The sequence below is a fragment of the Neofelis nebulosa genome, chromosome 12, assembly GCF_028018385.1.
Source record: "Neofelis nebulosa isolate mNeoNeb1 chromosome 12, mNeoNeb1.pri, whole genome shotgun sequence".
Lineage (NCBI taxonomy): Eukaryota > Metazoa > Chordata > Mammalia > Carnivora > Felidae > Neofelis > Neofelis nebulosa.
In genome coordinates, this window is record NC_080793.1 from 26,219,100 (window position 1) to 26,233,555 (window position 14,456).

Consider the following 14,456-nt stretch of genomic DNA (forward strand, 5'->3'; position numbering starts at 1 on the left):
TCTTTCTAGATTCGACAAGAGCAAAAGAGCCCATTGTAAGACATGATGTGAACTCGTGTTAATTTATACATGGCCCTACTCAAAACAGCGTCTTTGTGAGATTTCAGGTGAGGATGGTCCTTAGTTGTTGCATCTGTGGTGATGCTGGAATATTTGGAGGGAAATAAGAAACCATGAAAAAGCATTTTAGTTTCCTTTTTTATTTTTAAGTAATCTCTCTGCCCAGCGAGGGGCTCAAACTCACGACCCTGAGGTCAAGACTTGCACGCTACACCCACTGAGCCAGCCTGGCGCCCCAGCACTTGAGTTTTCAAACCAAGATACCGCATCATCTGCTAGTGGTAGGTATCGCAGAACCGATTTCAAGTTCATCGAATTGGGAGAACTGTGTCAGGTTTTGTTGCCAGAGGGGAAAAACAAACATTCACGACAGCCTTTGCAACCAACATCTCACTGAATCCTCCCAACGGCTTTGTGAGGCAGGTACTTTCATAGCCCCATTTTACAGACAAGGAAAGTAGAGTGTCGCTGCATGGCACAACTTGCCCAAGGTCATGCGCAGTAAGAGGCCTGGAATCCAAATTCTTGGGTGGCAGCCCCAGCCATCTCTCCTAGAGTAGCTGCACTTCCCACTTGCAATTCAAGCCCTTCCTTCCTCTCCCGTCACACTGTAAATTCTGCCCTCCTTCACTGACTTACAGCAAGAAGGCGGCACAGAGAATGCAACTCAGATAATGGCACTGTAATCTGCACCCAGATAACCCAGAGATAGTGGCTAGTCCCTAAAGAAGCTCAATTGACTTATTTTAATGGAAAGCCTAGTTTGCTGAATGAAACACAGAACATCGAAATTCAACAGTTCAGTGTTTCCCATAAACACTTGGCTCTGAGAGCTTTGTTGGGTAAATGTAGCAACCAGAAAAATTCATCAGTAACTGACAACATAGACTGAAGGCAGTCTGAATAGATTACCTTCTTGAATCTCTATTAAAATGCTGGGAATTCCTCTAAGGTTAGGTAACTATTCTAGGGTTTCCTCTTTCAAAAAAGCTTCTGGTCGTCCCTTGACATGAGAGCATGTGTCTACATTTGAGTTATCAGACTTTGAAAAATGCATCAAGCACAATGAGATATTTCGTGCTGCCAGAAATTAATTTTGGTCTTTTTTTTTTTTTCTTCAGCATTGGCATTGGCCATCTTCCTAGCACTATCCCCACCAGCCAGTACATTAAAATTGATTAACAAACACAATGTTTGTGGAAAAAAAGTCAACCGCAGGGTAATCAAATGCATTGTTATTATTATTTTTTCAAAAATCATTTCCTTGGCTCAAAGTACATAATGTCAAATTGGCAAAAATAACCTATCCTCTTGTCCGGCCCACAAACTGAAAAGAAAATTAAACACAGAATTGTTTGTTTCTTGTTTGCACTTCTCAGGGTGTGAAGCATTCACTTGTGAACCCTCAAAATCCCTACACTTTCCATAATGCAAAATTTTTACCTCCATTCTGATTTAAACCATGGAACCATGTTTTCTTCAGAAAAACAACATTGTCCTACGCTAAGGATCTGAAGTACTGAGGCTTTCAAATTAAGAAAATAGAATCAGAGAATATGTCTTATTTCTTTCAATGCTAATTCTCCCCAGGAAAGAGTTTAACAAGCCAGGGAAATTTGGTGGACCAAGTCAAGGAGAAAATTCCAGCAATAGGTTTTTTTTTTTTTTTCTGCTGATTTGCCTTGTTTTGCTTTTGTTTTGCTAGTTCTTTTACTTTTAAATGCTAATTTTATGCACGTGGTATCAGAAGATTCTCCTTGTGGCCTTAAAAACAATCACGCTAGTCGAAGATGGTAAAAGATGTTAGACCCTAATTTTTTTGTTAAATGTTACTACTATGTATCCTACTCTTAAAAGATATTACTCTGTACTTAAACAGAAACAACCTAAAAAGAGGGGGATTTTTTTTGGTTTATTTTTGTATCTTCTTAACATCTCAGAACAAGATGAAAACACTGAAAAGTCGAATTTAACAAATGCTGGCAGTTCAGACATCTTTAAGGTTTAGAATTTCTTTTTGAACATCTTTAAAGTTTAGAATTTTTTTAAATGTCTTAAAGAAGGTATATCACTTAAAATTGGGGGGCTGCAAATGTAAGTTAAGTGATCAAACTTAAAGGTTCATGAAAGAGATTTTCAGTTTCTCAGAATTGATTTTTAAATGTCTGTGACTCATTCTCTGCTCTAAAAACTTCAATACCCAATGTTCGGGTTTTGAAAGGCAATGGATTTGGCTACAGAAAAGAGGTGATTCGTTCTCCATTTGGTTTTGGTTTGGCTTTTGGTTATTTTTGTTTGTGTTTTCTAGTTTGTTTTATTACAATGCCTTGGCCAGGGCTGTTCTCTCACTGTTTGTCTGTTTTGTGAGGGCAGAGTTATGAAGGACTTTATTTTCTGTCTCCTTCATAGCACTTTTCTTTTTTCTTTTCTTTTAATGTTCTATTTTATTTTTGAGAGACACAGAGACAGACCGTGAGCAGGGGAGGGGCAGAGACAGAGAGGGAGACACAGAATGCGAAGCAGGTTCCTGGCTCCGAGCTGTCAGCACAGAGCCTGATGTGGGGCTCGAACCCTCGAAGGTGAGATCAGGACCTGAGCTGACCCAATGAGCCACCCAGGAGCTCCCATAGCACTTTTCAATGAACGAAAAGAAGCCGGTGGAGGGAAAAGAGGGATTGGAAAACAGAGAACCAAGCCAGTGATCTCTGAAGCAGAAGAAATGTTGTTGACAAGATAGGAAAGAGCAGGGCTTCCAGATGAGTCGCCTTACCAAAGCAGCTTTGCTCCCTTCTTCCTAAAATGCATACTCCTTGGGCATTTGTCCTAAAGGATGCCACAGTGGAACAGGAGCTACAAACAAGTAGCCAGATCAGAGAGTCCATTGGGTAGATGCCACAGCAGTCACCACACAGCTTTATTGGAGCTCAGAGGGAAGAGCACTAGCCTTGATGAGGAGGATTAACAGGCTACGGGGCTCTGAAGCTTGAGGAAGATGAGGGCTCCAAGGGGAGAAAAAGTATTTCGACTAGCCAATGGAAACACACACACACACACACACACACACACACACACACTCATGTATTCAGACTTGAGAGAACATCCAGTTAAAGCTTAGGGAGGGTGGGGTCAGTCTCTAGAGATGATCCTGCAAAGTTTTCAAGGGCCATAGTAGGAAGAGTGTCGTCCGTTAGGCTAAGAAGTGATTTGTGAGCAAAAGTGGATTGTATCTAGCAGGGAAATTCCAGTGGGACTATGGGGGAGGCGGCAGACAAAGAGGAGGAGGAACACAACAGTTTGGAAGCCACAGCAATAACTAAAAGCTATAAATGAGAAGAGCCAAGGCAGCTCAACTCTCGCAGAAGTAGTGGAGACACTTAGGAATGGAAATGGCTGAGCTCTGTGGATGCCTAAATGCCCAGGCCCAAGAAAATAAGGGAAGAATTGAGGGGAATCTAGGTTTCTATCTTGGGAAGCCGGGTGCGAATGATCAAACAAGGGAGGAAAAATTAGGGTCAGGGTCTGGGTGGATTGAAGCTCTTGACAAAAAAACGGGACTAATGCACCTCCAATGGGGAGCTGAAAAGGAAAGACCACCTTCCTGCTGAAGTACATTATTCATTTACTCAACAAACACAGAGATTACTGTGTACCAGGCAGGCACTGTACTAGGACTTGGGGTTACAGCAGTGAGGAAGGCAATAGCTCCTGTCCTCGTGAAGCCTATGGTGCCCTGGAAAATACTGGTGATGGTCAGACATATCATACCTAATCCCAAGGCCTATGATAAATACCTTATCTGGATAATCCCACTTGTAATCCTCATCAATTTAACAAGTAGGTACCGTGACTATCCCCACTTTCAAGAAGAAACAGGCAAAGTGAGGTCAAATAACCTGCCCGGCTAAGAGCAGCAGAGTCAGAACACAAACCCAGGAGACTGAGCGCTAATGCCCACTTTCTTAACCTCCACACACGACCGAGGTGAAAAACAGGCTGGCGTTTCCAAGCAGATGAAAGCGGAGGCTATGAAAACCTTTGCGACTCCGTGAAACCTATAAGCCCCTCTTCTCTCAGTTATCAGTACAGACTTCATTTCAAAGCAATTTGGATACTTAAAATCATCTCTTGCTTTCTCTTTCGGAAAAAGCAGCTTTTCCTGAGTTTTGTGGCAGTTTTACAGACACCGCAGGCCAGGGTGCAGCCAGGCTCCCTGGGAAACTCTATCTGCCCAGATCTGGTGCTCACTTCTAGGTGCAGAGTCCTTCATTTGAAACATGTTGAGCCTCTTCGATCCATCACACACACTCTGTCAAAGTTCCAGGTCATCAACCCCCTAACACTGATGGTTTCCATCGCATCTTCTGCCAATGAATGCAGTTTGTGCTGGAAAAAAAAAAAAAGTCTATTTTATAACTCCAAGGACATTAATAACTTCCATACCACAAAACTTGTAATATCAGTTTGCTGAAATAAAGTCACCAGTAAGTATGTAATTCTTCTTTAAAGGGTGTCTTCTATTATTATTATTTAGAGTGCAATTTAGTCATCAAAGGTTTACTCAGCCTCATGTTTATAAATTATACAGGGCAGGGATTTAACTCTTCTGGACCTACCTGTTCTGAAAAGAGGGAGGGTCATAACCCTGTTGCCACACCAGGCACCTGCCTTGAAAGGAGATGAGGTGTAAACTTGGAAGTTCTTTACCACTTTTTAAAAAAAAATTTTAATGTTTATTTTTGAGAAAGAGAGACAGAGACACAGCACAAGCAGGGGAGAGACAGAGAGAGAGGGAGACATAGAATCTAAAGCACTCTCCAGGCTCAGAGCTGTCAGCACAGAGCCCAATACAGGGCTCGAACTCACAAACCTCGAGATCATGACCTGAGCCGAAGTGGGATGTTAACTGACTGAGCCACCCAGGCGCCCCGAGTTCCTTACCACTTTTAGAAATCCATGGCAAATACAGAGATTTCCCTTTATGATGCAATCATTGGAATAACCAGATAGTTGCCTGCCACAAAGAGGCACTGGCTTTACCTAACCTCCTGAAGCCTGTTTGGAAACTATAAGTTCATTCAAAAAAATTTTTTTAATGTTTATTTATTTTTGAAAGAGACAGAGACAGAGACAGAGAACAAGCAGGGGAGGGGCAGAGAGAAAGGGAGACACAGAATCTGAAGCAGGCTCCAGGCTCCCAGCTGTCAGCACAGAGCCCGACCCGGGCTCCAACTTTCGAACTGAGATCATGACCTGAGCTGAAGTCAGAGGCTTAACCCGCTGAGCCACCCAGGTGCCCCACAAGTTCATCTTTTTAACTGAGTTTCAGAATCCTGTCTCGATTATATGATGTAATAATAGTATGTTTCCAGTTCACCTGTGCCATATTGTTTTTTCATTACGGTAGCTGCTCTTGCTGAAGGGGAAAGGTTACTGCTTTAGATAAATGAGAGCAAAGTAGAAAAAACTTCCTGCACCGGCTACCTAAGTTAGAAATTCCAAGTCCTTGATTTACATGTTTACATGTGATCAAGGGTTCATCTAAGTTCATTAGGGTTTAGAAACCTAGGCCTTGATAGAAAAGTGGGTAACTTTTCCATTCAATCCTGGAGTTCTAGCATTCCAAGAAATGTTTGCCATCCAAAGGAAAGGAGTGGGGGGAGGGGTAGCAGGTGTTTTCTTTTCTTGGTTCCTCCGTTTGAAAAGGGCAATGTTTTCAGAGTTAAAGTAACTGGCTTGTTCCTATGGGGTGAGATTGAACCCTTCCAAGCCACAGGAGGGTCGGGCTTTCCCTGCCAAAGCATGCCCTTCTCCCCAGCTGCAGGAGTTGGCCAAAGGATGGAAGTCATCTTCAAATGCGTCCAACCCACTGGACCTAGAGGGATTCCTGTCGTTGGCAGAGAGGGCCGAGTGGATTCATTCGGATGAGATGCATTCCAAGAATGCTTCTGTGGTCGGCAAGAAGTGGAAAAATCAGGGATAACAAATATTCTTTGGAAACCTAATAGGTACCAGAATCGCAGAACTCAAACAAACAGGTGACAACGACTTAAAATATGAGGCAACTGGAGCTCGGTGAGGGTGAGAGTGAGCGCACACTCTGCCCTGTTCTGGGGCTTCGATACTTTTCCCAGTCCTCCTCCTCCCCTTGTCTTTCCTGGGATCGACAGCGTTTACTGGTGAGGAGGCTCCGTGGAGAGGGCGGGTTGAGATAGGCTCTGCGCGGCTCAATCCAAACCAAACACCTCGCAAGCCTACGTTCAGCAGGCGATACCGAGCACCACACTCACGTTTGGGGAAGAAAAAAAAAAGCCACTGTTTGCAGAGATGAGGGCGAAAACATTTCCCGGCTGGAAAATTACTGATCACAAACTTAGGGGAGTGTGGGGGTGGGAAGGCAAAGTTATAAGGCTGAAATAACGATCGCCGTTTCCTCTTCTCTTCCCGGTGGGCAGGAACGGCTGCCGCGAGCTCCTCGTGCCCTTTTCGGGAACGGGGTCCCACCGCACCGCTCCACTTCCTGGCACGTGTCCACTTTCCCAGCTAAGTTCCTTTCGGTGGGCTTGACCGCTCGGAGCTTGAGCCAAGGGAGCGAGCTGCCGTCTGACCTTTACCTCGCCATTTCACCTCTTTATGACTCAGTTTGCTCATCCATAAAGTGGAAAGGAGGGTGCGTGGCTTGTAAAGTGCTTTGAGATCCCCTGGTTGAAAGGTGTCTCCGCGCTTCACAGGCCCTCTGCCCACCCCCCCCCCCCAAAGTCTTGAGCCCTTTCACTCCCTTCCTTGCTCCCTTAAATATCAAAACCATTATCGCCCGTTTCCCGCTGCGGCCTCTTTCAGCCTTTTCCAGGCGAGAAGCACCACCCCGGCCCTCTCAAGCTCCCAGTCCCGCCATAGTTCTGGGTACCCACCTCCCCTCGCCTCCCACCCCCATCCCCACCCCACCCCACCGGCAGGAGAGCCCGCGAGGAACCTCGCGAGGTCAGGCCAAGAGACCGCACTGGCGCTCCGGGACCAGCGCCCGGCTGCTGCATGCGCAGGGAAGGGACGGAGGGCTGGATGAGTCACGCGGATAATCGCGCTTTTCTCTAGCGCGCAGACTGCGCGGCGAGCGCGGACCGGAGCGGGGGTGGGGGCGCTGTACCGACCCCTCAGCCCCTACCAGACTCCTCGGCCACGGGCTTCGAACTCGGGGAGCGGACCATGGCGACGCGGACTGCCCTAGTCGCGCGGCGACCTGACTTGCGCCGGGTGCCCTGCGCCCGGGCCGCCGCCGACGCCGCCGCCGCCGCCGGCGTCAGCACGGCTCCTGCCCGCCAGCTGCCGAGCTGGCGTCACTGCTCCGCCGGGCCCCGCCCGCGCCCCTCCTTCCCCCCCGCCCCCACGTGCGCCGAGTTTGTTTATTTAGCTGCCATGGCAACTCGCGGGGGGGCCACAGGAGGGAGGGGAGAAGAAAGGGAGGGGGCGGGGCCTGGCGGCCGGCTGTGGCGTACGGCGGGTAGGAGGCGGGGGTAGGGCGGGAGCCGAGAAGTTAAGTAAGGAGCGCGCGCCGGCCGCCGGCAGTTCCCCGGCCCGAGAGAGCGAGCGCGGCTGCGGGCGCGCGGGGAGCAGAGGCGGTGGCGGGCGGCGGCGGCACCGGGAGCCGCCAAGTGCCCCTCCCCGCCCCTCCGGCCCCCCACCCAGCCACCCACCCGCCCGCGGCCAGCGCCCATGGCCGCGCGCGCCCCGCGCAGCCCCCTGGACTCCGCGCCCTGCGCCGCCGCCCAGTCCGCAGATCCGCGCCACCGCGGCCAGTCTCACCTGGCGGCACCGCCCGCCCGCCACCCCGGCCACAGCCCCAGCGCCCACGGCAACAGCCGCGGCGACTGCGACAGTGGTGGAGGACACTGCTGAATCGAAGAGAGCGCAGCGCGGCTACCGGACTTACTCGCCTTGCTGATTGTCTTTTTTTTTAGGAGTTTACAACTTTTCTAAGAACTTTTGTATACAAAGGAACTTTTTTAAAAAGGCATCTCCCATTTATATTTAATCCAAAGAAGAAGGATCTCGGGCAATTTGGGGTTTTTGGTTTTTGCTTCGATTCTAAGTCCTTTTTCCCCCCCCTCTTCGTTGACTTTGGGGCTAGTGTACCCCCACTGCTTCGGGCTCCCGAGGACCTTCTGGGCCCCCACATTAATGAGGTAGGTGCAGCGCGGGGCGCAGGGAGGGGTGAAGGCCAGAGGCCGGTGGGACGCACCCGAGCGGCGGTCGCGAGTGGCCCCCCTGACTCCTGCCTCTGCGCCCCACCCGGCCCTCAGGCAGCCACCTGGTGAGTCTGACATGGCTGTCAGCGACGCACTACTCCCGTCCTTCTCCACGTTCGCGTCCGGCCCGGCGGGAAGGGAGAAGACACTGCGTCCAGCAGGTGCCCCGAATAACGTGAGTATTGCCCCGAAAGGTCGGGATCGTCTGGTGGGCTTCTGTGGGTAGGGTGGGGACGGGTGGAGCCCAGGGATCACCGAGAACCACCCGGCGAAGGGAAGGAGAGGCCACCGCACCGGCCCCGCAGTCTTCCTAGGATGGCTTCAGCGTCCTTGGCTCAGTTGTAGATGCGTGTGGTCCCTACACTGCGGAGCCGCCGGGGGCGCACCCCAGGTCCGCATACGTCCCCTAGCGCGCAAGCGGCAAAGCTGGCGCGAGGGCCACCGGCGGGAGGTGGCTGTGTCCCTAGACACTGGCTGGGCCCCAGTGAGCTTGGCGCGTAGGCGTACCCGTGGCGGGTGCATACAGGGAGATCCTCAGTGCCCCAATTCCAGGGTTGGCGGGAGCGTCCCCGGGATCTGGCTGGGGCAGGACCCGGGCTGCCGAGCCACAGCGCTTGCTCACACGCAATCGGGCAGACACGACATAACATCTTCCAAACCGACGCACCGCCTCTCCTCGGGCCCGGCGGTGGGCCGAGATTGCCGCGCTAACGCCCGGAGGCCCCGGGCGCTTCGTGCCTGCCCAGTCCCGGTGCCTGGGCGGTATCGGCGTAGCCGGGCCCGCCAGTATGTAGTGTAGCAGCAGGGGACCAACACCGACGGTCTCTCTCCCCTCCTGTTCCTGCAGCGCTGGCGGGAGGAGCTCTCCCACATGAAGCGACTTCCCCCCGTGCTTCCCGGCCGCCCCTACGACCTGGCGGCGGCGACCGTGGTCACCGACCTGGAAAGTGGCGGAGTCGGTGCGGCTTGCGGCGGCAACAACCCAGCTCTCCTACCCCGGAGGGAGACGGAGGAGTTCAACGATCTCCTGGACCTGGACTTTATCCTCTCCAACTCACTGTCCCATCAGGAGTCAGTGGCCGCCACCGTGTCCTCGTCGGCATCAGCCTCATCCTCGTCCTCGCCGTCGAGCAGCGGTCCTGCCAGTGCGCCCTCCACCTGCAGCTTCAGCTATCCGATCCGGGCTGGAGGCGACCCAGGCGTGGCGCCAGGCAGCACGGGCGGCGGCCTCCTCTATGGCCGGGAGTCTGTGCCTCCTCCCACAGCTCCCTTCAACCTGGCGGACATCAACGACGTGAGCCCCTCGGGCGGCTTCGTGGCTGAGCTCCTTCGGCCTGAATTGGACCCAGTGTATATTCCGCCGCAGCAGCCGCAGCCGCCAGGTGGCGGGCTGATGGGCAAGTTTGTGTTGAAGGCGTCGCTGAGTGCCCCTGGCAGCGAGTACGGCAGCCCGTCGGTCATCAGTGTTAGCAAAGGCAGTCCGGACGGCAGCCACCCGGTCGTAGTGGCGCCCTACAGTGGTGGGCCACCGCGCATGTGCCCCAAGATCAAGCAGGAGGCGGTCTCGTCATGCACCGTCGGTCGGCCCCTAGAGGCCCACATGGGCACTGGACCCCCTCTCAGCAATGGCCACCGGCCGCCAGCCCACGACTTCCCCCTGGGGCGGCAGCTTCCCAGCAGGACTACCCCGACCCTGGGTGCCGAGGAACTGCTGAGCAGCAGGGACTGTCATCCTGCCCTACCGCTCCCCCCGGGTTTCCATCCCCACCCTGGGCCCAACTACCCACCCTTTTTGCCTGACCAGATGCAGCCACAGGTGCCACCGCTCCATTACCAAGGTCAGTCCTGGGGATTCATAGTTTGGGCTGGGGAGCCCTGCGAGTGCCCGCCCTCCCGGGCTCAGGGGATGATGCTGACCCCACCTTCTTCACCCCTAGAGCTCATGCCACCTGGTTCCTGCATGCCAGAGGAGCAGAAACCAAAGAGGGGGAGAAGGTCGTGGCCGCGGAAAAGGACAGCCACTCACACTTGTGACTATGCGGGCTGCGGCAAAACCTACACGAAGAGTTCTCATCTCAAGGCACACCTGCGAACCCACACAGGTAGGAGAATAGAAGCTGCTGAAAGGAGGGAGGGTGGTGTCCAGCCCCACTGGCTAACTGTGGACACTTCTCAGGGCCTCCCTTGGGATGTGAGGCACAGTCTATCTCCTCCATCTCTTGGATCACAGGGGAGAACAGCAAGCTGGCGCCTCCTTTTTTGCCCAAGAGCCTTTTGCTTGATGGATAGTATCAGTGCTTGAATGTGCAGTTCTCTTAGGCTTTTGAAAGGCAGGAGGGAGGTTCCAGGCTGCAGGTGGGCCTCTCCTAGTCCGAGCAAAGCATTGCCCTTGTAATCAAGAAATTACACTTTGGGGGTGCCTGACTGGCTCGGTCGCTGGTGCATGAAACTCTTGATCTCGAGGTTGTGGGTTCGGGCCCCACACTGAGTGTAGAGATTAAAAGAAACAACACCCTAAATTATCAGGGCGCCTGGGTGGCTCAGACACTTAAGCGTCCGACTTCAGGTCATGATCTCCCCTCCCGGTTCGTGGGTTTGAGCCCCGTGTTGGGCTCTGTGCTGTCAGCTCAGAGCCTGGAGCCTGCTTGGGATTCTGTGTCTCCCTCTCTCTCTGGTGCTACCCCACTTGCACTGTCTCAAAAATAAACGTTAAAAAAAAAATTAAAAACTAAATGACACCTGCAGTGCAAAAAAATGATAGGTCTTATTAGTTTTTAATTTTCAAGACAATTTTCACCGGTTGTTCGCTCCCCACATTTACGCTCTTTTGCTATTTTTAGGTCTACTCTTCATAAGTAAGTTCTATTTTCAGAACTTTCAAGAATTCTATTTCGGAAACTTTCAAGAATTGAATGTATGATTACTAAGATTGTAGTTTAAGATGGTCAGTGCAGGGAAATTCCATGTCATGTAAGCGCAGGTACATAAGGTCAGTTAGGTGTAGTAGTCATTAAAAGAACAGAAATGCATACTATGTGTTAAGTTGGATTTAAATGTTAAAAAATCTTAAAAAATAACAAATTCTGAAGCAGAAAAAGTAGCCGCTTGTGGCTCTTTGAACGCATTTGTAGTGGGACAGGATATTAATTGCTTGGTTTGGGCAGGGGAGATAGACCAGCAGATTTCATTTCCAAATTCACTTCCACCACTATGGTACTTTGACTCAAGAATGAAAACATTAGCAATGTAGAAGTGTAGGTTGACGTTGTATGTGTGTATTTTCATTACTTAAATGTCTGTTCCTCACCACCCCCCCCCACACACACACCAGAAAAAAAGCGAAAGGAACACTTAGAAGCTTAATATTCCTATTTGTGATCTGAAATTTAGAATGGCCTTGAAGTGGTCTAAAAACATTCCTGGCTTCTTTCAGAGTAAGGTGCTTGGGGAGTCGGTTTAACATTTGGCCTCCGGTTTTTAAAGCGGCCAATTCTGCATGATGTAGCAATGGCTTCAACGGGTTTCTTTTCCTCTGGCAGGTGAGAAGCCTTACCACTGTGACTGGGATGGCTGCGGGTGGAAATTTGCCCGCTCTGACGAACTGACCAGGCATTACCGGAAACACACCGGGCACCGCCCCTTTCAGTGCCAGAAGTGCGACCGGGCCTTCTCCAGGTCGGACCACCTCGCCTTACACATGAAGAGGCACTTTTAAATCCCAAGACAGTGGCTATGACCCACACTGCCAAGAAGAGAATTCAGTATTTTTTACTTTTCACACTGTCTTCCCCGGGGAGGGGAGGAACCCAGCTGGAGAGCACTACAATCATGGTCAAGTTCCCAACAAGCCAACTTGTGAATGGATAATCAGGAGACACAAGGAAACCAGAAGACAAATCAAAGAACAGATGGGGTCTGTGACTGGATCTTCTATCATTCCAATTCTCAGTCCAACTTGAATATTCCTGGACTTAGAAAACACCAAGGGGGTGACTGGAAGGTGTGGATATCAGGGTATAAATTAGATCCATGAGTTGGGGGGAGGGAAGACCAGAATTCCCTTGAATTGTGTTCGATGCAATATAAGTGTAAAGATCACCTTGTATTCTCTTTGCCTTCTAAAAGCCATTATTACGATACTAGAAGAAGAGGAAGAAATTCAGGTACAGAAAATGTGTTTTAATAACCTAAACGATGGTGCTTGGTGAGTCTTGGTTCTAAAGGTACCAAATGAGGAAGCCAAAGTTCTCAAACTGCTGCATACGTTGACAAGGAAAATCTATTTTTGTCTTCCGATCTACATTTATGACCTAAGTCAGGTAAATACACCTGGTTTACTTTAACATTTTTATGCAGACAGTCTGTTATGCACTGTGGTTTCAGATGTGCAATAATTTGTACAATGGTTTATTCCCAAGTATGCCTTAAGCAGAACAAATGTTTTTTTCTATATAGTTCCTTGCCTTAATAAATATGTAATATAAATTTAAGCAAACTTCTATTTTGTATATTTGTAAACTACAAAGTAAAAAAAAATGAACATTTTGTGGAGTTTGTATTTTGCATACTCAAGGTGAGAATTAAGTTTTAAATAAACCTATAATATTTTATCTGAACACTGTTTTTGTTTTGTTTTTCCCCTGGAAAAGCATGTTACAGGAATTTCGGTTTAAACACAGTCGGGAGGGCAGGTGAAAAGGCCAAACTTTACCTCCACAGAGATTAAAAGAAGACACTTTTAAGGCTGGGTTTACAGTAAGTACTATCAAAGTCTAAGGCTTAAAGCTGAATATTGGAGATCATAGAATTAAACCTGGTTTGGGTGGCTCTTTCCAAATGTACGGAAAAGTACATGAATGCAATTTCCTTACCTGAATATGAATTTCCAGGTACAAACCGGCTCAATTATTCTTCAATATGCTCAGTTTAATAGGAAAGTATTCATAAAATACATACATTCCAGTTTCATATTTTAAAAGGTCCTTATGGTTTCTCTTTAGAATTAAATGAAAATATAAAAATCTTTCTCAGAGGCCCGGCCTTGCCCTCAGAACAATTTGAGGAACAAAAGAAACCTTCCTACAGCGGAGAAACCCTAAGAACATAGTTCCACAGTGCCCTCCTGAGGATTAAAGGGTTCATTTATGCTTAGTGGGTGTTACAGATACATTCTAGTTGGAGTCCTAAAGAGGTTAGTACCAAATTTTCTGGCAGAAAGTTTTAACACTCCATCAGTCCTCTGTAGATTCAGCAGACTGAACTAAGAGTTAATTAAAACATACTTTCGCAAAACTAAGTGTAGAGCAAAACTTTTTAAGTGGTGTTTTTGTAAGCTTGGAGCATATTTCCAAAATTACTCAACTTTAAAAGGGCACTGATGCTTTTTTGAGGCGGGCACGCAAGGTTTGAACTTCATTTGTGGCAGTCACAAATTGGAAAGAGCATTTGTGACTCTTGTTGACACTTCGTACATTTGTAATAGTGATGCAGGGTGACCCAAGCAGACAAGCTCCCTGGCATCTTTAGACTGCTTATTAACTCTCCATTGTACGTAGTGTCCAAAAGTGTGGGTGCATCTTATAAATAGAAGAAAACAAATTCATAAGAGCCTGATGGTGGATCAACACAAAGTATTTTCCTTGGCTTTTGGGAGTCCAGCATGACTGGAAAACATGGCATGTGTCTTAGCTTAAAAGAAAACAGGTGCATCACTAGGATGGAATTTTATGTGGCCAAGAACATATTCAAAGCATATTTAATGACATGGAAAAATGCTCATGGTATGTTAAGTGGAAAAAGCAGGATCTAAGACTATAAACAGTATGATTCCAGTTGCATAAGTTTGTGTGTGTGCATTGAAGGAGAGAGAGAAGCAACAAAGTTTAAGAGGAAGGCCTGGAAGGAAATGCGAAAATATCCATGATGGTTTTCTCCATGTAGATTTTCTAGTTTCCAAATATGTATCTATTTAACTTTTTAAGAATGCAGGTGCAAATATTTAGGCTTTTATTTTTATTTATTATTATATTTAAAAGTTGTTTTTTTTTGTTTTTTTTTTTTAATTTTTTTTTCAACGTTTATTTTATTTTTTGGGACAGAGAGAGACAGAGCATGAACGGGGGAGGGGCAGAGAGAGAGGGAGACACAGAATCGGAA

General features: G+C 48.7%; 1 protein-coding gene and 1 long non-coding RNA gene across 3 annotated transcripts; one reads left to right on the forward strand and one right to left on the reverse strand.

Moving 5' to 3' along the window:
• Window positions 1–3,662: 3,662 nt before the first annotated feature.
• On the reverse strand, window positions 3,663–7,365 carry LOC131491531 (uncharacterized). Its single transcript, XR_009251504.1, has 2 exons — window positions 7,220–7,365; window positions 3,663–4,443 (listed from the first exon to the last, which is right to left on the reverse strand). It is a non-coding gene; the product is annotated as an uncharacterized LOC131491531 (long non-coding RNA).
• Window positions 7,366–7,762: 397 nt separating this feature from the next.
• Window positions 7,763–12,916, forward strand: KLF4 (KLF transcription factor 4). Of its 2 annotated transcripts, XM_058694653.1 has the most exons (5): window positions 7,763–8,237; window positions 8,355–8,475; window positions 9,148–10,138; window positions 10,238–10,402; window positions 11,840–12,916. In XM_058694653.1, exons 1-5 carry the CDS (start codon window positions 8,233–8,235, stop codon window positions 12,013–12,015), a joined length of 1,458 nt encoding a protein of 485 aa, XP_058550636.1. In that variant the 5' UTR covers window positions 7,763–8,232; the 3' UTR covers window positions 12,016–12,916. The 2 variants fall into 2 exon arrangements, with proteins under 2 accessions (XP_058550636.1, XP_058550635.1); XM_058694652.1 differs by having other exon boundaries at window positions 9,148–10,402.
• Window positions 12,917–14,456: the final 1,540 nt, after the last annotated feature.

Coding starts and splice junctions, on each gene's coding strand:
- KLF4 (XM_058694652.1), top strand. Junction 8,476..9,147: donor CAGCAGGTGCCCCGAATAAC/GTGAGTATTGCC, acceptor CTGTTCCTGCAG/CGCTGGCGGGAGGAGCTCTC. Junction 10,403..11,839: donor ACACCTGCGAACCCACACAG/GTAGGAGAATAG, acceptor TTCCTCTGGCAG/GTGAGAAGCCTTACCACTGT.